Source organism: Hibiscus syriacus, unplaced genomic scaffold, assembly GCF_006381635.1.
Source record: "Hibiscus syriacus cultivar Baekdansim isolate YM2019G1 unplaced genomic scaffold, ASM638163v2 tig00111200_pilon, whole genome shotgun sequence".
Classification (NCBI taxonomy): domain Eukaryota; kingdom Viridiplantae; phylum Streptophyta; class Magnoliopsida; order Malvales; family Malvaceae; genus Hibiscus; species Hibiscus syriacus.
The window spans coordinates 794,343-819,753 of NW_024063016.1; the positions used below are offsets into that span (position 1 = coordinate 794,343).

Here is a 25,411-nt window from a genome sequence, read left to right on the forward strand (position 1 = left end):
CAAGACATTTTGGGCTGAGGCTGTGACATATACTGTCCATCTCATTAATCGTCTGCCGTCATCAGCGATAGGAGGAAAAACACCATTGGAGGTATGGTCTGGAAAACCTGCTACTGATTATGATTCCTTACATGTATTTGGATCCACTACTTATTATCATGTGAAGGAATCCAAGCTTGATCCGAGAGCAAAGAAGGCTCTCTTTATAGGAATCACCCATGGAGTGAAGGGATTTCGCCTTTAGTGTTTAGACACCAAGAAGATAATTTGTAGCAGAGATGTTACCTTTGATGAATCTGCCCTAGTAAAGAAGGTAACAAGTGAAGCTGTCCAGACAAGTAGTACTCCGCAGCAGGTGGAGCATACTCCAAAACAGGTGGAGTTTCAGCAGATGATGATCCCAGAAGTTGATGCAGCTAATTCTTCAATTCCAATAGAAGAATCAGAAGATGAAGAGGTTCAAACCCAAAAACCATTGGAGACACCAGAAACACTTGCAGTTACAAGGCCAAGGAGAGAAATTCGTAGACCTGCTCGATTTGTTGATATGGTGGCCTATGCTCTTCCAGTTGTTGATGATGATATCCCTATCACTTACCAAGAAGCAATACAAAGCTTGGAAAGTGATAAGTGGAAAAGTTCCATGGATGAAGAAATGCAATCTCTCCAAAAGAACGACACTTGGAAACTGGCACAATTACCGAAAGGTAAAAGAGCCATTAGATGCAAGTGGGTATTTGTAAAGAAAGATGGATCTCATAATAAGAAAGATTTTCACTACAAGGCACGGTTGGTAGCTAAAGGCTACGCTCAAAAGGAGGGAATCGACTACAATGAAGTATTTTCCCCTGTTGTGAAGCATTCCTCCATTAGAATATTGTTGGCCTTGGTAGCACAGTTGAATATGGAGCTAGCTCAACTTGATGTAAAGACGGCTTTCTTGCACGGGTGATTTAGAAGAGGAGATCTATATGACACAGCCAGAAGGATACAAAGATGGTGGTTGTGAGAAATGGGTTTGTAAGCTGAACAAATCGCTATATGGATTGAAGCAATCTCTGAGGCAGTGGTACAAGCGATTTGATAGCTTTATGAGGAGGCAAAAAGTATACTAGAAGCAAATATGATCATTGTGTGTATTTGCAAAAGCTCAAAGATGGATCTTTCATTTATCTTCTCTTGTACGTTGACGATATGTTGATCGCTTCGAAGAGTCAAAAGGAGATAGACAAATTAAAGGCTCAGTTGAATCAAGAGTTTGAAATGAAAGATCTAGGTGAGGCCAAGAAGATTCTTGGTATGGAGATAAGCAGAGATAGACAAAGAGGGAAGCTTTGTTTAACACAGAAGCAGTATCTGAGAAAGGTATTACAATGTTTTGGCATGAATGAAAATACCAAACATATAAGTATCCCATTGGCTTCTCATTTGAAAATTAGTTCTCAATTATCTCCTAAAACTAATGAAGAACGAGTGTATATGGCAAAAGTTCCATATGCTAATGCAGTTGGGAGCTTGATGTATGCAATGGTGTGTACGCGTCCTGACATTTCACAAGCAGTTGGAGTTGTGAGCAGGTACATGCCTGGAGAAGGACATTGGCAAGCTGTGAAATGGATTCTACGGTATCTCCAACAAACCGTGGATGTTGGTTTAGTTTTTGAACAGGATGAAGCACTTGGTCAGTGTATGGTTGGATATGTTGATTCCGATTATGCTGGTGATTTGGATAAGTGTCGATCAACTACTGGGTATTTGTTTACTCTTGCTAAAGCCCCAGTAAGTTGGAAGTCTACATTACAATCTACGATGGCCTTGTCTACTACAGAGGCAGAATACATGGCAGTTTCAGAGGCTGTAAAGGAAGCAATTTGGCTTAACGGGTTGATGGAAGACTTGGGAGTTGTTCAAAGTCACATTAGTCTCTATTCTGACAGTCAGAGTGCTATTCACTTAGCGAAAAATCAAGTCTACCATTCAAGGACTAAGCATATCGACGTGAGGTATCACTTTGTGCGGGAGATCTTTGAAGAAGGAAAGATTCTACTTCATAAAATTGCGACATCAGAAAATCCTGCAGATATGATGACCAAGGTGGTAACAGTAATCAAGTTCAATCATTGTTTGAACTTGATTAACATCCTAAAAGTATGAACACCTTCGGGTGTGTGGCGCTTGTGAGCGCAATTAGAGGCACTACAAATTTGGGGAGTTGAAGAAGTTGAGTAGGCTTGGTAATTTCAAGCCAAGGTGGAGATTTGTTAGATTTGTCTAGAAATTAAGTTGACAAGTTAGAAATTTCATCTTGGTTGGTGGCCAACTTATTGGAAATTTCATCTTGGTTGGTGGCCAAACTTTGAACATGTGAATTTTATATTTGGTGGCTAACTTGTACACATTGGAAAATTCTTTGGTAGGTGGCCAAACTTTGAACATATTGTTCTTGAAACTCAACTATAAATAGGCCTAAGTATTTCCATTAGAAATCATCCCAAAAACAAGTTCTCTCTTCCTCTTGTATTCTTTATTCTCCCACTTTGGGAATTCCAAAGAATTCCATTTGTTGTAATATTGACGATATAGTGAAGTTATCATCCGGTGTGTTGCCTGAGGAGTAGACGATATTCTCGTCGAACCTCGTAAATTTGGTGTGTTCTTTCCTTTATTGTTTTTTATTCGGTTCTTTTCCATTGTGTTTCAATATTCAATAGTTTGACAGGTTTATCTGCTGTGCAACCTTTGGTGGTTTTAATCTTGACATTTTAGGTCAATTTTAAAACTACGTTCGTGTGGGAAATAACCCATTTTCCCCAATAGTATTAACCCTTTGTGGTAGTGAAAACTGTGAGCAAAGATGTGTTCACCTTAGATAAAGTCTGTTTTGATTGATGGAGAAGATCAACTAAAAGGGTTTCATGCTCAAGCTCAGCTCCCTATGAGTGCCAACATGGTGCATATGCAAAGCACTGGTCAAAGGAGTGGTCGAGCTAATCAATATAGAAATCAACAACAGTACAGTGGAGGCAGAGTAGGTGGTCGTGACCGTGGATGATCAAGATTGTAGTATCAGTTGTGTGGGAAGACTGGTTACTCCATGGATCACTGTTGGCATCTCTTCGAACAAACATTTTCTAGAGTTATTGCTAACAAGAATGAATCCGCTAGTACTCAGGTGGTTGTCATTGATAGTGAGTGTTACGCCTGTAACAAAATTGGACATGCTTAGGCACATTTGTAACATCATCCTCAGACTAGTGGGTTGTAGATTAAGGGTGACTCATCATGTTACCCCAGATGCAGTAAAGGTGGTGAATGGTTTAGGTTACACAGGCCTAGATAAGTTAGTTGTGGGTAATGGCCACTGTTTATATATTTACAAAATTAGTTGTACTAAACTTGCAACTAAGTCCTGAGCTCTTTTCATCAATGATCTATTGCACGTTACCTCTATTACTAAAAATCTTTTATCTGTCTAAAAGTTTGCTAGAGATAATGCAGTGTTCTTTGAGTTTCATGCAAAACATTATCTGATGAAAGATGAAGGTACTAGTTGTGTGATGCTGTAAGGACAGACGTGTAGAGGTCTATATCAGTTTACTGTTGAATAAGAACGTGGTTGTCACCATTTTAATAATGTAAAAGTGAATGTAACTACTAGTAGTGAACCATATGAGTTGTGGCACGAGAGGCTTGGGCATCCTACTCATGCTTCATTGGTGTAAGCTTGTAAACAAATAGGAGTTGAGTTTCCTTTTTAGATTAATAAAATTGAAAGCAAAGTTTGTGTAGCTTGTAGAATGAGGAAAAATCACAAATTTCCTTTTACTAAATCTATCACAGTTTATGCCAAACCTTTCGAATTGCTTTTTTTCTGATTTATGGGGGACCTGCACACATAGTTTTAAATAGCAAAATATATTTTTAGCGGCGTTTTAAAAGAAAACGCCATTAAATTTGAACATAACGGATTGTTTATTGGTAGAACGCCACAAAATAAAAACATTAGCTTACAGTATAGCGACGCAATAGTCATGTACCTTTAGTGGTGGTTTTAATAAAAACGCTGCAATTGACTAATATAAGGTGGTGTTTGTTGTTAGACACCACCACAAACACGTACTTTAATGGCATTTATATGGTAAACACCACAATAGTCATGTACTTTTAGCGCCGTTTATTTAGAAAATGTTGTATTTGCACCATACGTTAGTGACGTTTGTATAGAAAATGCCATGATTGTACAGTTCTTTAACCGACCGGGGTTCCAAATCCCTAATTTTTTCATTACCATTTTTCTAATTTTCCTACTTTAACTCCCAATCATCACAGTGAAGCCACCACCGTGTAGCCATCACCACAAGTGTAACATCACGCCGCCATCACCAATTTCTGATCACCAACTGCCAACCATCAGGTATGTCTCCCTTCTCCTTCGCACTCAGTCATTTTCGTTCTTTATTTGTGAAACAAAAACAGAGCTACCAAGCCATCTCTGTTGCACATTGCCCAAATTTGGTTTGCGAATAGCCTCTTGCTTCATAAAAAACTAATTTCCTAAGAACGCCAGTCACCACCGATTCTGTTGTTTGCTTTATGACATAGAAACCCATTTCTTAAGAAGAATCCTAGCTTTGCTTCACAAAAGCCACAGGAACTCAACTCACTTTTTCTCATAGTTAAAACTGGATGATGATTCTGATTTGAAATTTAATCTTGTTGCCTTTTTCTGTTGATATTGTTTATTTCTGCTTGAAATTTAATCTTACTGGATTCTGATTCTGATTTGAAATTAAATATGTTTGAATTTATATTCTTTTAATGTTAACCTGTTTTGTACAATCATAATTGTAGTAAAAATTAGGATAAACTACACCGGAGACTATTAAACTATGGTCAAAAATCACTTTAATCACCGATATTTTAATTTAATCAAACAAACCACTCAACTATTTAAATGATTCATTCAAGCCACTCTCGACATGTTAATTAATTTTAATTAATTTGATAACTTTATCCACCAAACAGGTGATGTGTCACCACCTGTGTAAAGGAAAACAAATTATGAAAATGCTGCTACCAAAAGGTTTCAAATAAGGACCATTGGTGCTCCAAAGCAATCCTTAACCACTGAGCTAACCACTCCACATGTTATTATATTGTAAACTCTTATATATATTGTGTTTTCTATTATTTCACACATACATATATATATTAAATTGTTGAAACAAATTAAATAAATGCATTATATTTTCACACACGTATAAAATTATAGGTAATACAAGATTTATAAATAAAATGACTTTAATATTTTTATATTAGATTAATTTCTTCAGAATTATTTTAAGTAATTATATATAAATTATATTAAAAAATAAAATCATATTAAAAGTTCATTAGAGAATTCAAAGTCACAAAAATAACTTAAATCATAAAATAAGTTTATAATATGAATCTTAACTATTTGTTTTCAATTTTTTTTAAAATTATTTCTCATTTTTATTTATAAAAATAATTATGGAAAAGAAAAAATTAATTTAATATAAAAATATTAAACTCATTTTTATTTATAAATCTTGTATTACTTATAATTATATATATGTGTGAAAAATATAATTTATTTATTATATTTGTTTCAATAATTTAATATATATGTATGTGTGAAATAATATAAAACAAAATATATAAAAGCGTTTGTCTTATAATTACATATATGTGTGGTTAAGGCTTGCCCAACAATGCTAATGATCTTTGGTTCAAAACATATTGGTAACAACATTTTCACAATTTGTTTTCCTTTACACCGTGTCACCACTTGGTTGGTAGATAAAATTATCAAATTAATTAATAAATAATTCTCCAATCATGTGGTGACATCACAATAATATGATGGCATGTGGCACCTCCAGATTGGAGGTTTAATTATTTTAAATTAAAATAAAATTAGGATTAAATTTATAGAATGCGTAAGTATTGAGGACCGAATATGTATCATTATGCCATTTTTATTAACAGATACATCACCATTTTTGTTAAAAAATAACGGAAAGTGGCTTGATTAAGCCATTTTAAAAGTTTAGTGTTCTCTTTGATGAAATTGAAACATCGGTGATCAAAATGATTTTTGAATATAGTTTAGTGGTCACCCTTGTAGTTTACCCTAAAAATTATAACACTTTAAATCTGATGCGAAGAATTTAGGATGTAACTGGTTTCTAATATTTTTGTAAGGGTTAATCATGTCAACTTATCAGTAATAAGTCGATAAATAATTTAACTTCCTGCTGTTATCTCACTAATATTAGATTCTTGGCAATGATTATTACCTAATTTTAACTTTGTTAATATTTAACTGATTTCACTAAAACATTGAACTTAAACCTTGTTTCTTAGTTACTTTAGTACGAACTAATTAATAATGTTGTTAACTTTCTCTATAGCATTAGCAATTAATATTTGACATGGATATTTTAGAAACACAAAATGGTTAAGAGTTGGATGAATTTGTCAAGAGTAAGCGACGACTATCGAAATAGAGTAGAAATTTTTCTAAATTTAGCTTTTGTAAATGCAAGCTATGAGAATATGATTCTTTGTCCTTGTAAAAAGTGTACTAATATTAATTGTCACATTCGTGAAGTTGTCTACGAGCATCTAATTGTTGAAGGCTTTGTTCGAGGCTATAGAAAATGATTATTCCATGGAGAAGTTACACCTCATAAATCTTCTTCCCCAAGTAGTTCGACTTATCCTCATTATTCTCATCATCAATCTACCAGAGAAGATGACATGAAGGGTATGTTGCGAGATGTATTTAATATGCACAATCATCATCAATTTGTTAGAGAAGATAATTGTTATATTGGTGTTACTAATTTCACCGAGATGGGAAAAAGTGGATGTGATGAAGATCCAAATGGAGAAACGTCCAAGTTTTATAAGTTTCTTAATGAAATGAATGAACAACTTTATGAGGGATCGAAATATTCAAAACTCTCATTTTGCTTTCATCTTTTTCATTTCAAATGTTTGGGAGGGTGGACCGGTAACTCTTTTACGCACTTATTAGAGTTTCTGAGAGAAATGTTTCATTTTGCCAAAATTCCACAATCATACAAAGATATGAAGAAAATGATAAATGATTTAGGCCTTGATTATGAGAAAATTCATAGTTGTCCGAATGATTGCTTGTTGTATTGAGGTGATCGAAAAAATGAGGAGTCCTATCATGTATGAGAAAAATCTCAGTGGATGAATGGGGACACATAAAATATTAGGGAGGATGAAGTTGAAGCATGATCAAGAATGAATCCAATAAAGATTCTACAGTATTTTCCCTTAATACCTAGGCTTCAAAGACTTTTTATGTCTTCAAAGACTGTTGAGTCTATGAGGTGGCATCATGGTGGACGAACGATGATGGGTTATTAAGGAATCCTACAGATTGTTTAGCTTGGAAGTCATTTGACTAAAAAATTCCAAGTTATGCAAGAATTACCTAGAACGTCAGGCTCGATCTTGTATCTGATGGGTTTAATCCTTTTAAAATCATGAGTACTTCGTACAATACTTGGCTTGTTTTGCTTATTCCCTAGAATTTGCCTCCATGGATTTACATAAAACAATCATCATTTATCTTATCAATGATAATCCCTTATGAGAAAAGTCTCGAAAATGATATTGACATATTATATGTTGATAAAGGAGAACTTATGTAAATTTATCTAGTTAGAGTATCGAAGGTTGTTATACTTGTCCTTGTTGGGCTGTGTAGACATGTTCAAAGTGGTTGTATAATAGAAAGAAATTCTCTTACATGGGACATCACCAGTGGTTAGGTGAAAATCACAAATTTAGATATAAAAAAATATGTTTGATGGTACTAAAGAGTTTAGAGAAGCTCCTAAGTAACCAATTAGGTATGATATTTTGTCAATGTTGAAACATATCAAGTTCACTTATGGAAATATGAATCAGCTATCAAGCACGCCGTCAAAGAAAAAGGTAAAACATGTGTATGATTGTGATGTTAAACAACAGAGTAATGGTGAGTCTGATGAAGAGAATGATCCAAATGAGGTGGATTTGTGGAAAATGATAAGAATTTTCTTCGAGTTGCCCTATTGAAAGGATCACATTTCGAGACATAATTTTGATGTCATGTACATTGAGAAGAATGTTTGTGAGAATATTATCGAGACAATTCTCAATGTCGATAGTAAATCTAAAGAGTTGACATAACTTAGTTTACATTGAAATTTGACGTGATCTTCATCCCCAATTACTTCCTAATTGAAAATCTCGATTACCATCTTCTATTTTTATGATGTTGAAGAATGAAAAAGATGTGTTTTGCACGGTGTAAAAGGATATAAAGGTCCCAAATGGGTATGCATCAAATATATATCGATGTGTTAGTGTTAAAGATTGGAGACTTTATTCTCTAAAGTCACATGATTATCATATATTGATGCAAGATTTATTGTCAGTTGATTTACGTGGTTATATGTTGAATAAGGTGACATCTTGTATAATTGAACTTTCCAATATAATGAAGACTATTTGTGGGAATGTTTTGATGGTTGAAGAACTTGAGAAACTGCAAGATCGAGTCGTTTTGACTTTATGCAATATGGAGAAGATATTTTCACCTTCATTCATCACAATTATGGTGCACTTCCCGATTCATCTCCCTCACGAAACTAAAGTTGGTGGACCAGTTTTCTATCAATGGATATATCCTATAGAGAGGTGATAATTGACCTATATGTATTGAATTAATATATCTTTTAATTACAACTATTAATATAATGTTGTGTTTCATGTCTAGGTTTTTGTGCAAGTTGAAGTCTTATTGTCGTAATAAGAGATATCTAGAAGGATCAGTTGTTGAAGGATATTTGACAGAGGAGTGTATGACTTTTTTCTCTAGATATTTAGAAAATATTGAAACAAGGTTGAATATACCAAACAGAAAAGAATTGTCAAATATGAATAACTTAAATGAGACTTATTTGTTTGGAAGTTATGGTAAACTATTCGACAAAGTTGGAATTGCACAACAAGATGATAAGTCTTGGGTACAAGCATATCGATATGTACTTTTCTATCATGATTCAATTGATCCCTTACGCAAGTAAGTTTTACAATAAAAATCCTAATGTATTCACTTAATCTTTTATATTTCTCATTCTTTAACCATTCAATCTACTTTATAGTGAGTTTAAAGAAGTCTTGAGATCTCGTTCACGCTCCCGAACATTAAATCAGTGAGAGATTCATAAGTTATTCACATAAACTTTTCATGAATTGTTAGGGCAAACGGTAAGCAACTAAATCATTGCACCACACGTAAATAATGTATAACTCTTCTTATTTTAATATAATGATATAAATGCTAACTAATTCACCTTTCACGCATAATAGGTTTGGAGTGGGAGATAAATTAATGAAGAGGTTAAATGGCTTTCTTAAGGTCCGAATAGAATTGTTAAAAGATATAATACCCTTCTCATTAATGGGTTTAGGTTCCACACTAAATCTCGTGAAAGATTACGGATGACACAAAATTATGGAGTAATTGTTACTTCTCCAACTATAAGTTATGCAATTACCAGAGACAATCATCCTGTGTAGAGAGATGTAGAATATTATGGTACCCTTACAGACATTATTGTGTTAGATTATTATGGCAAATAAAAGGTTGTGTTATTTCAGTGTGATTGGGATGATGTAAATACTACTCGAGACTTGGTCTAATGGATGAGGGTTGGTATGTTGTACTTCATAATTCCCTAGAGACTTTATAGACATACGGGATAGAAGTAAAGATGACATTGAAATAAGATCAGAAACTTTAAATTTAGATGAAACTATCACTAGTACTAGTTCACAATTCCAATTGGCTCGGGATGACATGGATGAAGATATTTATGAAAACCGATATGACATAATAATATAGTAAGATTTTATATCTTAATTGATTAATTTCTAATATATCCATTAATAATGTTCTTGTAACTAGTTACTTATATTGTTATTTGTTTATTGCAGATATTATGCCTATGAGAAAATTAAGTGATTTGCGAATTTTAAGCTCCTCAAGAGGATGAAGAAACAAATAATGAACCGATTAGTGGTGGATCTTCGAAAGTTCTGAATATAGTTGAAGAAACTGTAGAAATTGAGGGTAATGTTCGATAATTTATTTAAATGGTGGTTGATTTTTTTATTGATTTGATTTTGAAAACATACACTGAATTATTTCTTATGTAGCTAAAAATGGTCAAAGGCGCAAGAATAGAGGCCGCATGATAATGAAAGAATTATACGAATTTTCTCTAAAAGAGCATGTGAAAGTTTCGAGTAACGATGTCGGCCAACCTATTGGGATAGAAGCACGTGTTCTAGTTGGTTACTTAGGCATGATTGCATGCAATGTTAATCTTCTACCGAACAATTTTAAGTCATGGTGTGAGATGCCGAATATTAACAAAAACCAAGCTGTGTATTGTATTAAGCTAATAATTTTATTGTAATAGATAATTAATTACAATTCAATAATAATTTATATTTACTTTGAACACTTGTGTTATTTGGAGGAAAAATTCTCTAAAGGTCTCAGATGATTATTTGGAGTAAACGTTACGAAAGAAATGAAGAGTCAAAAGAGTTCTTCAAAAAAGAATTATTTTAAGAATAATCTCAGCCTAGAACAAAAGGTGAAAAATTTCCCTACCCGAAATGCTTAGGTATCAATGGGAAGATGCAATTATATTTTGGATTTCAAAGAAAGGAGAGGTATGATACACTTTAAAAATAATGTCATTATAATTTTAACTTTATAGGTCATGTAAATTTCAAATTGTAGGACTGAGATCACGTTGGTATTGTTAGCAGAGAACAACAAAAGTTTACTCATACAGCTGGATCAAAGGCTTTGCTTGTATAGCTTATGATGAGGTATTCTTTTTTTAATTATTGATTATTCACATAGTGATTTTAAGTTGATACCACATAGTAATGAACATTTTTATATTATTTATTACTTTTTTGTTAGTATTAATTTATATTCTACATTTTAGAAAATTACATTTGACAATAGAGTTGGATGAATAAAACTCTTCAAAATAACACATACCAAGAAAGATGGTTCTCCTATTACTCCTGAAGCTACAAAAATTATGGTATATTTACTGGACATAAAATATGAATTATGTTATACTTATATTTATAGAATTAACATTTTTATTTTAAATAATGTTTGAATTCATTTTAAATTCTTAATTGATTATTAGGAAAAACTGAGTGATAAAAGGGAAGAGTATGAAGCTATGACTTCATCTCATGGCTCTATTAATTTGGATTAGATTGAAAATCAAGTTATTGTTTAATTTTTCGGTCCTTAAAGATATGGTCGAGTTTTTTGTTAGGGATCCTTCATTAACCCAACCAAATATTTTGGATCAAGCTCATCTCAGTACATGACATCACATAACCAGTCTTCTCAATCAGAAGTTAATCGATGAAAACAACAATTGACTAAAGTGGATGAAAATTTTGCTCAAATGAAAGCCGAAGCTAAAGCGAGAGAAGCAACCTATCAGAAAAAATATGAAGAACTTAAAAATCAACTTTAAGTTATGAAGTAGATAATGTAGCAAAATCAAGCGAAGAATTCTTTAACCTAGGTGATTTCTTAGGTTAATGCTTTGTTTATTCTAGTGAACAATGTTGAACTACGTTACATTTTAGTTGGATGTTTGTAAACTTTGATTTATTCATATTTTTATGTATTTTTACTTCAGTGGAATCATAATTTCATTTCAAGATTATTATTGGATATTGTTACAGGTTAAATTTGGGTAATACAAAGTAGGAAAAATATTTTGAAAATTAGTTATGATTAGAGATATTTTAGGATGAAAAATGTCACTAATGAAGTACATTTTGAAAGTCATGTTCTTTAGCAGCATTTTGGGTACAAACATCGCTAAAAGTCATGTCCTTTAGTGGCGTTTGTGCCTAAAACGCTGCTACATAACCTAACCTATTCAGGCATTTGCATCGAAAAAATGCAACTATATATCATTACAATTAGCGACATTTGTATCTAAAATGCCGTTAAAGTGCTTAATTTGTTGCGGCTTTTGTATCCAAAATACCACTAAGCAGCGTTTGTTAACCTAAAATGCCACTAACACGTACAACGTTTGTTTAACCAATACTTCTTATGGCACCTTTCTTTTCGCTAGGAGTGTTTTTAGCGAAGCTTTAAAACACCACTATAGGAAAAAAATAAAGTCGTTATAAACCTATTATGCTGTAGTGAATGACCATAGATATTGTGTCTTTTTTTTATGCCTGCAGCAGACATTGTTAGATATACCCAGGGTTTCAAATTACAGACCGAAAACGCGATAGCGACAGTGATATTGCGGTAGCGCCACTATCCGAAATCGGTTTTCATGATTTTTGCGGTGGGTAACGGATTCACACCAATAGCGGTATGTTGCGACCGCAATTTAACGGGTAACGATGGATTGCGCCGATCACGGGACGCTATAAACATTATTCCAACCGTGATTTCAATCGCAATTTTTTCTTTGTTTCAAAAAAATGAAAGGTCGAGGGAGAAGGAAGGGGAGGGGGAGTTGAGAGTGAAAGTATAATTTTTTTTGTTTCAGACAATGAAATCGGGGGATGAAGAAGGGGGAGTGGAGAGTTGAGAGTAAAAGCAGAATTTTTTTTCAGACAATGACAGGTAGGGCAAGGGAGAGGGAGAGTTGGTTTATTTCTTTTATTTTTTAAAATAATTTTTAAAATATAATTTTAAAGGATATATTAATTTGACATCCCTCCCACTTTTAGAATTTATAATTTAATCCCTAGTTTAAAATGTAAACTTTAATTTTTATTTAATTTAGTCTTAATTTCAGTAATATAAATTTCAGCAATTTAAATTTTACAATTTTATTTTAATTATAATTAATTTAGTCATTTTAGGGTATGTTGTTCGACATTTAAAAAAAATTCACGACCGCGATACCCACCATGACATCCGTTATGTCCGCAACCGTGATAAATGTGATGCGATAGAAAACGTGACCACAAACGCTATTTAAATCCCTGGATATACCTACTTAGGACAAAAGATCAAATTGTCCATGCATTTTAAATGTTTCATAACATGGTTAAAACTCGGCTTGAAGCTTAGATAAAAGAGTTGAAATTAGATTGGGGTGGAGAGTATAGAGCGCGAACTATGCTTCTAGCTTCCTTAGGTATCAAACATCGATTGTCATGCCCTCACACCTCTGAACAAAACGAGGTGGTTGAAAGGAAGCACCATCATATTATAGAGTTAATTCTTGTTCTAATGGCCCATGCTGTTGGAAATAAAACACTCACACAAACAACTTTTATTGAAACTCAAACAAATATTACAAGAGTACTCTCACTCAAAAACAAGAACTACAACTCACTCTTATAAGACTTTGCTTCTTCACTCACTTAGAAGCTCTTAATTTTTCTTGATGCTTAAAACTAAAATGGGAAGGGGTATTTATACTACTCAAGAACAATCCTACACCACACAAATAAACTAATTTAAACCATTACAAATTCAACAAATATCTAACTCTCACCTAACTAAATTGATGTAAGCAATGACATCATTAATTAAATGATGTAAGCAATGACATCTTTAATTAAATGATGTAAGTAATGACATCAATTTAGTTTGGGTTTGGGTTTAGGCTCCCATAATGGATCAAGTTTATGATCCAACACCCTCCCTTAAACTTGATCTCGTGACCCCTAGTAGGTTCCTTAATCTTAAGAAGTCTTCGCTGGTCAGTGGCTTGGTAAAAATATCAGCAACTTGATCTTGTGACTTCACATATTCAACTTCCACATCTTTTCTTGCAACACACTCCCTTATATAGTGGTAGCGAATATCAATGTGCTTGCTTCGATCATGGAATACTGGATTCTTCGCTAAGGCAATGGCTAACTTGTTGTCGACACAAACCTTGGTAGGCTCTTCTTGTATCAAACCAATCTCCTTCAATAGATTTCTAAGCCAAATTGCATGACAAACACATGAGGTAGTAGCAACATATTCCGCTTCACAAGTGGACAATGTGACAATCGGTTGTTTCTTTGACATCCATTTGAATGCAATATCTCCCATGAAAAATACGAATCCAGTAGTGCTCCTTCGATTATCTATGTCTCCACCCCAATCACTGTCGCTATATCCAACAAGCTTGTAATCATTAGAAACTGAATAGAACAAGCCAAAGTCAATTGTACCTTTCAGATAGCGAAGAATTCTCTTTGCAGCTTTAAAATGGGTGGTTGTTGGGGATTCCATGTAGCGACTAACCAATCCAACTGCGTGAAGAATATCGGGTCTCGTGCAAGTTAGATAGCGTAGACTTCCTACCAAACTTTTGAAGAATGTTGGATCTACACTTTCGCCTTCTTCATGTTTGGTCATCTTGATCCCGTATTATGCCGGTGTGCTTATTGGCTTACAGTTCTCCATCTTGAACTTCTTCAGTATCTCCTTTGCATAGCTTTCCTGTGAAATGAAAATTCCATCATTTTGTTGCTTAACTTCAATGCCAAGGTAGTACGCCATGAGCCCCATGTCTGTCATCTCGAATTCTTTCATCATCACATCCTTGAATTCATTAAACATGCTTGGGATGCTTCCAGTGAAGATCAAATCATCCACGTAGAGGCACACGATCAAAATATCTTCATCTTTGATCTTGATATATAGAGCATGCTCGTAGGGACATTTGTTGAAACCATTCTCTTGGAAGTACTTGTCGATTCGGCTATTCCATGCCCTTGGTGCTTGTTTTAGCCCGTAAAGAGCCTTCTTCAACTTCAACACCTTGTCTTCATGCCCTTTGACTTCATAGCCTGATGGTTGCTGAATGTAAAGTTCCTCTTCAAGAACTCCATTTAGTAAGGCGGACTTTACATCCATCTGTTGTATCTTCCACTTGTTTTGAGCTGCCAAAGAAATGATTAGTCTGATAGTCTCCAATCGAGCAACAGGAGCAAATACCTCATCATAGTCAATTCCAGCCTTTTGACTATAGCCTTTAGCAACTAGCCTCGCCTTGTGCCTTTCAATCTCTCCTTTGGCATTTTGCTTTGTTTTGTACACCCATTTGACACCTATCGCCTTATGTCCCTTGGGAAGTGAGGTAAGTTCCCATGTGTCATTCTTCTCGATGGCCTTGATTTCTTCGTCTATCGCATCTCTCCATTTCTTTTCTTGTACCGCTTCTTGAAAGCTCACTGGTTCACAATCGGCAAACAAACAAAATAATGTAAGATTATCTTGTCGTTCAGTTACCTCATAGAGATCTCTAAGGCTTCTTGTGCGTTGCACAACTCTTTCACTTTGACTCCCACTTGACGATGATGAAGGTGATGAGTCTCCTTGAGTGGTTGATGTTGGTGAAGTGGGTGGAGTTGCAAGCTCTTGTTGAGATTCATCTAGTTGCTCCCTCATTGTCTGCTCATCTTCTTCAAACTGAGGAAAGAAATTGAAGTCATCTGTATGAGAGTTAAAATCCCATTCTCCTTCTTCGTTGAAGACCACATCTTGACTAATCACAAACTTCTTATTGTCTGGATTGTACAACTTGTAGCCCTTCGAATTACCATCATAGCCGATGAAGATAAAACTCTCGCTTTTATCATCAAGCTTCGTTCTTCTCTCGTCTGGTACGTGAACATGGGTTATACTTCCAAAGGTTCTCAAGTGGGAAATGCCAGGCTTTCTTCCACTCCATGCCTCTTGCGGTGTCTTTCCCCATATACTTCTTGTTGGAGATCGATTTGACAAGTAGACTGCACACGATACTGCTTCCGCCCAAAATTCTTTGGGTAGTTTCTTGCTTTTGAGCATTCTTCGTGCCATGTCGAGGATTGTTCTATTCTTTCTTTCTGCCACACTATTTTGTTGGGGGGATCTAGGAACTGTCATTGGTCAACGAATTCCATTTGCTTCACATAACTCTTGAAACTCACTGGAAGTAAATTCTCCACCTCGATCGGATCTCATGGCTTTGATCTTTCTACCGCTTTCTCTCTCCACTGCTGCTTTGAACTTCTTGAAGACTTCAAAAACTTCTGACTTCTGTTTCAAGAAATATACCCAGGTTTTTCTTGAAAAATCATCAATGAAGAGAAGAAAATAGTTATTGTTACCGAGAGAGCTTGGCTTGATCGGTCCACACACATCGGTATGGATGAGCTCAAGTGGCTTCTTAGCTCTTGTCTCTGACTCCTTTGGAAAGCTTTTCCTAAATTGTTTCCCGACTAGACACCCTTCACAGAGCTGGTCAGGATGGTTGATGTGAGGTAGTCCTTTCACCATCTCCTTCTTAGATAATAGCTCTAGACCTCCAAAATTGAGATGCCCAAATCGAAGATGCCAAAGCCATGATGCATCTTTGAAGCAAGCTTTCAGGCACTTTGCAACATCATTTTGTATGTTGATCAAGAACATTCTATTCTTTGACATCGGCACTTTAACAATGAAGTTATTCTTATCATCTTTTATAGAAAGATTATAATTATTTATATGAATATCATAACCTTTCTCTACCAGTTGCCCTAAACTTAAAATGTTACTTTTCATATTGGGCACATAGTAGACATTTGAAATAAATTGATGTCTCCCATCTTTCAAACGGATAAGAATGTTACCTCTCCCTTTCACTGCTATTGTGGAATCATCTCCAAACGAAACATTTCCACTTACTGACTCGTCTAGCTCCACAAACATGTCTTTCCTTCCACACATGTGATTGCTTGCACCACTGTCAAGATACCAGGAATTTGCTTGGCCACCATCAGTTTCCTTTCGTGCTAGAAGAAGAGTTTCTTTTCCATCTGTCTTTTCCTTCACGTAATTGGCCTTCTCCTCAAATTTGTTGTTGGGAGCTCTACATTCTCGTGTTGAGCTTTCTCCTTTCTCATAGTTATTGTTGGAATTGTTATTGTTGTAATTCCAGCCTCGTCCACGACCTCGACTTCCACCTCGTCCATGGCCTCTACCTCTGCCTTGGCCACGTTGGTTTCTATCATTGCGTTGGCTCTCATGCATATCCTTGAGTTGCAGCTTGAGGAGTTGCTCAGTAAACTCATGCTTCTTTTTATGCTTCTCTTCGTATGCTTGCAATGATCCTTGGAGCTGTTCGATCTTCATTTCTTCCAAGTCTTTAGTTTCTTCAATCGTCAAGACGATGTGCTCAAATTTGGGATCCAACGAACGGAGTATATTCTCTATTATCCTCACATCGTCTAACTTTTCACCATTTCTTTTTAATTGATTAGAAACAGCTACTACTCTTGAGAAATAATCTGAAATAGACTCAGATGCTTTCATGTTTAAGGATTCGAATTCACCTCTTAATGTTTATAGACGAACCTTCTTCACTTGCTCGGATCCTTTGTAAGAGGTTTGCAGCTTCTCCCATGCTTCCTTGCTAGAGCTTGCACTTGAAATCTTTTCAAAACCATCATCATCTAATGCTTGATAGATGAGGTAGAGAGCCTTCTTGTCTCTCTTTCTTGAATCCTTCAAAGTTGTCTTTTGATCTGGTGTAAGAGTAGCAAAAACATCATCATCCGCAGGCTCGTTATAGCCTTTCTCTATGATATCCCACACATCTTGTGATCCAAGAAGTGCCTTCATTTTGATACTCCAATTGTCGTAGTTGTTGTTGTTGAGTGTCGGAACTTGGAATGGTGCCATACCATTTGCCATATCTCTCAATATAATGAGATTTTGTAAAATCCGATTGCACGGATGAATCCGGAACGATGAAAAAAAACTTTGGAGGGACTTGGACAACTCGGTCAAGGGCTCCAACTCGGCTGACTCGGCTCAAATCGGTGAGTCAACTCGATTTTCTGGCAGCAGTCTTCCGGTGGTGCGTGGCGGTGCGTCAGAACTCAGATTGAGAAAATTCTGGCGGCGGCGTATTCCTCTCGTCGAGACCTTCGATCTTTCCAACTCTCTCTGATGCCACTTTGTTGGAAATAAAACACTCACACAAACAACTTTTATTGGAACTCAAACAAATATTACAAGAGTACTCTCACTCAAAAACAAGAACTACAACTCACTCTTATAAGACTTTGCTTCTTCACTCACTTAGAAGCTCTTAATTTTTCTTGATGCTTAAAACTAAAATGGGAAGGGGTATTTATACTACTCAAGAACAATCCTACACCACACAAATAAACTAATTTAAACCATTACAAATTCAACAAATATCTAACTCTCACCTAACTAAATTGATGTAAGCAATGACATCATTAATTAAATGATGTAAGCAATGACATCTTTAATTAAATGATGTAAGTAATGACATCAATTTAGTTTGGGTTTGGGTTTAGGCTCCCATAATGGATCAAGTTTATGATCCAACACATGCGTCTCTACCTTTTCACTTCTGGTCATATGAAGTATGTTCAACAATGTTCCTTAATAATCGACTGCTAACTCAGGTGCATAAAGTCACCATTTGAAGCTCTATACAGTAAGCTGCCAGATTATAGATTTATGAGAGTATTTGACTGTAGATGTTTTCCTCATCTTAGGGCTTATTCAAATCATAAATTGGAGTATTGATCACGATCGTGCACATTCTTTGGGTATAATGCACAACACAAAGGTTATCAATGCTTGGCTCTAGATGTTAAGGTATACATATCGAGACACTTATTATTTGATTAGAAATGTTTTCCTTTTTGCAGAAAGTAAATATATGGCTCGTGATACTGGGAAGACTGGTCAAAGAATGGCATCTGAATTTTCAGTCAATGATGGGTTTTAAAGAGTGTGTGGAATTCGTGGTCATACAGAAATGTCAGACCAGAGGAAACAATGGTGTAATATAAAAGGATTACTGTAGTAGCACTGTCAATTCTCAACAAGTACTTGATGAAGGTGATCAAGCAATTGTTCTTAGTCCAGTTCACTCAAATCATGATCAGGTCAATCATCATCACAATGACTCTCAACCTGTTGTATTGGAAGAAATCATGCAAGATGAACATTTGGATACAACCATAGATCAAGCTGGTCTATAATTACCTATTTCTACAACACCTACAGTGCCTTCAAACATTCATTAAAGACATCATATGATCACTCAAAGCCAAAGAGGTATTTTTAAACCCAATTTGTATGTGTCTATTCATGAAGATGAAGAAGAGGAACCCACCTCTATATATGATGCTCTTCAGTATGCTAAATAAAAGTTAATTGTCTAAGATGAATATGAAGCTCTTGAAAGAAACAACACATTGACTCTAGTTAAACTACCTAAAGGTAGGACTATATTAGGATGTAAGTGGCTATTTAGGGTAAAAATGAATACTGATAGCTCGTTGCAAAGATATAAAGAAAGACTAGTGACTTAAGAGTTTTCAAAAATCTCTGAGCAAGATTTTCAAGACATCTTTATCCCGATTATAAATTCATCCATGATCAATGTGATCCTTGCAGTTATAATTCGTAATAAGTGATGTTTGAGACAAGTTGATATGAACAACGCATTCTAGGATGGAGATTTGCATGAAGATGTGTACATACAGTAGCCTTAAGGTTTTGAGAAGACATCTCCTGATGATGGTGTGTTGGTTTGCAAACCAAATAAAGCTTTGTATGGGCTGAGATAAGCCCCACGCAACTAGTATGCAAAGCTATGAGAGTATCTCCTGAATATTGGTTTTGTAAGCTCTCAAGTAGATTGTTTATTGTTCATTAAGCATGAAGAAGAATGTACCATATATGTTTTAGTCTATGTTGATGACATAATTGTTAATGGGAGTATGAGTAATAAGGTAGAAGAAGTAGTGATGATGCTTGGAAAGAAATTCCCACTCAAAGACCTAGGGTAACTTAGTTTTTTCTTGGTATCGAGGTCAAGTACATGGGAGATTCTATATTTCTTAGTCAAAATTAATATATGATGAAGTTTTTGGACAAGGCACGTATGAGTAATGTAACTCCCACACCTACACAAATGATATCATCTCTTAAACTATCCAAAGAGGCTGACAGTGCACTAATTTATCCATACACTACAACAAAATTGTTCTACAGCGGTGTTTTTAGCGGCGTTTTAGGAGTAAACGCCACAAATTTTAAACATATTGCATCGTTTACATAGCAAACGCCACAAAATGGTAACTTTTGCGGCGTTTTTCTAAAAAACGCCTCTATAAAGTAGTACTTTAGCGGCGTTTTTATACAAATGCCGCAATAGGTTCATTTATAGTGGCATTTTTTTTCAACAAACGCCGCAACAGAGTAGTACTTTAGTGGTATTTTTATACAAACGCCACTATACACTCGTACTTTAGTGGCGTTTTTATACAAACACCACTATAGACTCGTACTTTAGTGGCATTTTTATACAAACGCCACTATACAATTGTACTTTAGTGGCGTTTGTGTTTATAAACGCCGCTAAAGACTCGTAATTTAGTGGCGTTTATATACATACGCCGCTATAGACTCATACTTTAGTGGTGTTTGTGTTTACAAACGCCGTAAATTTATAATTTTTAAGTGTCGCGCCCTTTAACCTGTTTTTCATTTACCCCCCTTGACCCATTTTTCTATCCCGCCTTTTACCCAAACCCATCTGCTTCACTATTAAATCCCAAACCCAAATCCTTATTTTTCATTCCGCGAAATTTATCGTTAACACCGTCACCAGTCGTTGTTGTTCTTTTGATTTTGATTTTGATTTCGTGGCTTTGGGTTTTTCTTTGGACTTTGGTTTTATCAATGCATGGTCGCCCTTTGCTTTGCTGCTTATTTCTCACTGCTATAAATAACGACTCTCTTTGCTCATTTCTTTTTCCATTTCCATTTAGTTTCAGAGAAGGCAGAATCATGAGAGAAAAATGAAGTGCGTGCTTGTTCACCCCCCACCGAGTCGGTTATGAGCGCAGCTTCTATAATGAGTTTTGCTTAAGCGGTCTCCGTGTCGACAGGGTCGAGCCTGGTTTCATTTCCTGCATTTTCAAAGTCCCTCATCGCCTCATCGTAAGCTGTCCCCAATAAAACCCTATCTCAAATTCCCTGGAATTAGAATTATATCAGATTTGGCTTCATTTCTTTCAATAAAGTAGTATCGTTTTATTCCAAAAAAGAATAGAAGAAAATGAAGCGTTGGTTCTCTTTTTTCAAAACTAGTACGATGATCCTTATCTAGTAATGAGCAAACTGATTAGATTGTTTCAGTTGGGGTTTTCATAGTTGGAATCTTATCTAGTAAGACTAAAACTTCAAATAGAACATTCTGGATGTTGGCTTTTGAATTATCAGCTTGTTGTCCATCTTTCAGCAATATGCATATTTACCTGTTCATACTTATTGCTTGACAATACCACTTTGTTATAATTTCGTATTCTTGATGATGCAAAGCTCTGTAGAGAAGGAGAGAGCTTACTACGCATCTATGATATATATAAATATACATGGTTACTTTTCAACATTCAAAATTTTCATGGAATTTGGAAGTTCTCCTGTTGCATGATATTACAAGCATTGATAATAGTAGTAGCACAAAAATCTTATCAATGATTTTTCTTTTCTGCAGCATTATTCTTTTACATGGGCCTCCAGGGACAGGAAAGACATCTTTATGCAAAGCACTAGCACAAATATTATCCATTAGATTCAGCTCCAGGTCTTTTGTTAATTTATGTGCCCAAAGCATATATCACTTTACGACCTTATACATTAGCTTGTGAGATGTTTAGTTCTAGCTGATTTTATTTTTGGCTTACCATTCTTTATTCAGATATCCACAGTGCCAATTAATCGAAGTTAATGCACATTCATTGTTTAGTAAATGGTTCTCTGAGAGTGGCAAGTTGGTATGTTTCTGTATTAATTTTTTGAACTTATGAAAAAAGTATCATGACGTCCTGGATGTGAATGGTATGTAGTTTACATTCTTAACTCTGTTCCTAAACTTTAGGTTGCAAAGCTTTTCCAAAAAATTCAAGAAATGGTGGAGGAAGAACACAATCTGGTATTTGTTCTAATTGGTGAGTCTTTTATTACCGAAGTTAGGGTTTTGATCATTTCTGGTCTTTCTAGCTTATGACTCTTTAGATATATGCTGCTGCTGCTGCCGCAGATGAAGTTGAAAGTCTTGCTGCTGCTAGAAATGCTACTTTGTCTGGTTCTGAACCTTCAGATTCCATTCGGGTAACAGTTTTGTGCAAGCAATTAAACTTCTTTATATTTTTTCTCTTAAATGCACGTCTTTATGCGAGTATATTTACCTCAACTTTAGACCGGATACAACTTGAAAATGTACCTCAGGTTGTAAATGCGCTATTAACTCAGATGGATAATTTGAAATTAGCTCCCAATGTTATAATTATGACTACGTCCAATATAATTGCTGCTATTGGTAAGCCTATAATCCATTTCACATTGGTTCGTTATTCTGAAATGTATGGTATTTACATGGTAATTTGCCATTATCTCATTGTGGATTCAGTATTGGAATCTTCAACTATTAGAAACTTTTATCAGTCCTCTCATTTAACGTACTGAGGGATATTTTACATTTTTCATATTTACCGATGGCACCAGTCCTGAAATATTAGGCTGGAGAAGAATCCACCCTTTTGGAATGTATAAATTTACTACTAGCGTTGTAGATATTGCATTTGTTAACAGAGCCGATATCAAAGCATATGTGGGTCCTTCAACTCTTCAAGCTCATTACAAAATTTTAAGATCCTGTTTGCAGGAGCTTATGCGGACAGGAATTATATCAAATATCCAAGTAAGAATGCAAAACAATGCCTAAGGCCTCTATATTTCGATCTCTTCACTTAATGCCAAGTCGAATACGGATCTCTTTAGGGTTCAAGCTAATACATCCTTCCAGACTATGCTAATTTGAAAGAGAAACTAAATATAGATGAGAATCAGGAGGTTCAAACAACTATTCACCTGTGTAAGCAATTATATGTTGAATGCACCTCAGCAGCAATTCAGGCACTAGCCTCATTCAGGAAATTATATCCTGAACATATAACAGAAGAAATTCAAAATTGTATTGGTAGAGCTGCTGGGTTTATCGAAAAGATGCAGGCAGAAGATGGCACCTGGTTCGTTTAGAACTATTCCATAATCTATATCTTGTACGTGTTTACTTTGTAATTATTTGTCTTTACAAATTCTGCTACTTCGAGCAATTCTTCAACATGGCAATCTCAGTATCCATTGTTGAAGAACTTGCTTTGTGCTGTCATTTTTTGCTAGGTATGGATCCTGGGGCATATGCTTCAGTTATGCAGGATTCATTTACTTATAAGAAGGAGATGCAAAGCAAGAAGTTTGATACTTGATTTTAAGAATTTACTAATTTAAATATTGATTATTTATCCTTATGAATTTATATTAGAATATTTATTTTTCTTAAATATTTTTTTATTTCCTTATTCAATAATCCTAATTTATGGTCACAAAGATTATAAAAGCATTAACCATTTTTTAAGTACGGACTCATCGCGGCTATTACAGGAACTGTTGGCTATGCTGGTTATCTCTCTTACCGTAAGTCTTTTTTCTTTTGATTAAGATTGGGTCATTTGTGATTTAATTTATATTACAATTTAAATGTGGGTTTTTAATATGATTAAAAATGTATATATATTTTTTTAAAAATTAATTCGTTTTGCATAGTGTTCGTACGAGGAAGTAGATCAGAAGGCAAAGGCATTGCGGGCTGCTGCAAGTTTTGCTCCTAGTGAAGATGCATCTGCTATTGATGTATGTTTGAGTTTGTTTGGAATTTTATCATTTTTAACTGAATTTTCTCATTTTAGCTTAGTATTTGAATAATGTTATTCTAATTGTTCAATCTTTTTTAGTAAAATTACCTTTACAAGAAGTTGTTCTAATTGTTTACCATTTAATTCTTCGACTTGATTTTTGTAGGAATGATCCTGCGGATGGATTACCGGAGAGGCTTTAAGTAGCAAATTTCTGGTTGCTGGTCTTGAGGACATTCATATATTATGTGTTTCTTAGTGTTGGTATGACTTTTTTGTGTTTTAATCAACTGTCCTAAACCTTCTCTTACTTAAGCAATATTTTGGTTCTAAACTTATGTAACGTCTAACTTGATATTTCAGTACCCACCGAAGATTTATTTATTTAACTTGGATGTTTGTAAACTTTGATTTTTTTTTTATGTATTCTTACTTAATTTGAATCGTAATGAAATTTAAGATGGTTATTGGATATTGTTATAGGTTCAATTTGGGTAATACAAAATTGGAAGAAGATATGTTGAAAATCAGTTTCGATTAGCGGCGTTTTAGGGGAAAATGCCATTAACAGAGTGCTAGATCTGACCTTTTGCGGCGTTTGTATCCAAAAACGCTGCTATAGATCTGACATTTTGCGACGTTTGTATGCAAAAACGCCGCTATAGAACTGACCTTTTGCGGTGTTTGTATCCAAAAACGCCACTATAGATCTGACCCTTTTTGCAAAAAAGTGACTATAGATATGATCTTTTGCGGTGTTTGTTCTAAAAACGCCGCTTAGATATCTACCTTTTGCAGTATTTGTTCCGATAACGCCGCAATAGATCTTGACCTATTGCGGCGTTTTTTGTTCTCAAACGCCGCTAACTTTAGCGGCGCTTTTTGCGGCATTTTTTCAATCGCTGCAAGTTCTTTTAGCGACGCTTAAAAACGCCGCTAAAACTCTGTTTTGCCGTAGTGATAGGAGTATCGAAGTCTGGTTGGGTCACTCCTATATGCATGTCACACGAGATCTAACATAACATACAATGTCAACAAACTAACACAGTTTATGCATGCACTATGTGAAAAACATTTGACAATTGTGAAGAGAGTTTTACGTTACTTAAATGGTAGGTTGGATCATGGTTTGATTATCTCATGAGCAGCTGAAACAATGCAGCTGGTGGCTTTTACAGACATGGACTATGAGGAAGCATGGATGACAGAAGGTTTATTTTACGCAACTATGTCTGCTTATGAGGCAGTTTAGTAATGTGGAGTTCGAAGAAGTAGAAAACAGTTTCCAGGTCCACCACAGAATGAGAGTATAAGAGTCTTGACGATGTTGCCTCTAATGTAAGATGATTGAATGCTCTGTTGGCTGACATGAGAATCAAGCTTCGAGATATTCTAGTTATCTGGAGTGATAACTCCAGTGCAATTGGTTTGAGCGCCAACCCAGTGTATCATTCCAAAACAAAACATGAGGAATTGGATGTACACTTTGTTAGAGAAAAGGTGGTTGCAAACATGATGAAGATTAACTTTGTTCCTTCTACACATCAGGTGGAAG

General features: G+C 35.1%; 1 protein-coding gene across 1 annotated transcript; it reads left to right on the top strand.

Annotated features, from left to right (window-relative positions):
* Positions 1–18,806: 18,806 nt before the first annotated feature.
* LOC120155665 (pachytene checkpoint protein 2 homolog) lies at positions 18,807–25,108 on the top strand. Its single transcript, XM_039167164.1, has 9 exons — positions 18,807–18,868; positions 21,657–21,746; positions 21,861–21,936; positions 22,041–22,110; positions 22,203–22,273; positions 22,391–22,481; positions 22,735–22,862; positions 23,768–23,854; positions 25,019–25,108. Exons 1-9 carry the CDS (start codon positions 18,807–18,809, stop codon positions 25,106–25,108), a joined length of 765 nt encoding a protein of 254 aa, XP_039023095.1.
* The last annotated feature ends 303 nt before the right edge of the window (positions 25,109–25,411 follow it).

Coding starts and splice junctions, on each gene's coding strand:
- LOC120155665 (XM_039167164.1), top strand. CDS start 18,807: ATGGCTCGTGATACTGGGAAGACTGGTCAAAGAATGGCATCTGAATTT. Junction 21,747..21,860: donor TCCATTAGATTCAGCTCCAG/GTCTTTTGTTAA, acceptor TTCTTTATTCAG/ATATCCACAGTGCCAATTAA. Junction 22,274..22,390: donor AACCTTCAGATTCCATTCGG/GTAACAGTTTTG, acceptor AATGTACCTCAG/GTTGTAAATGCGCTATTAAC.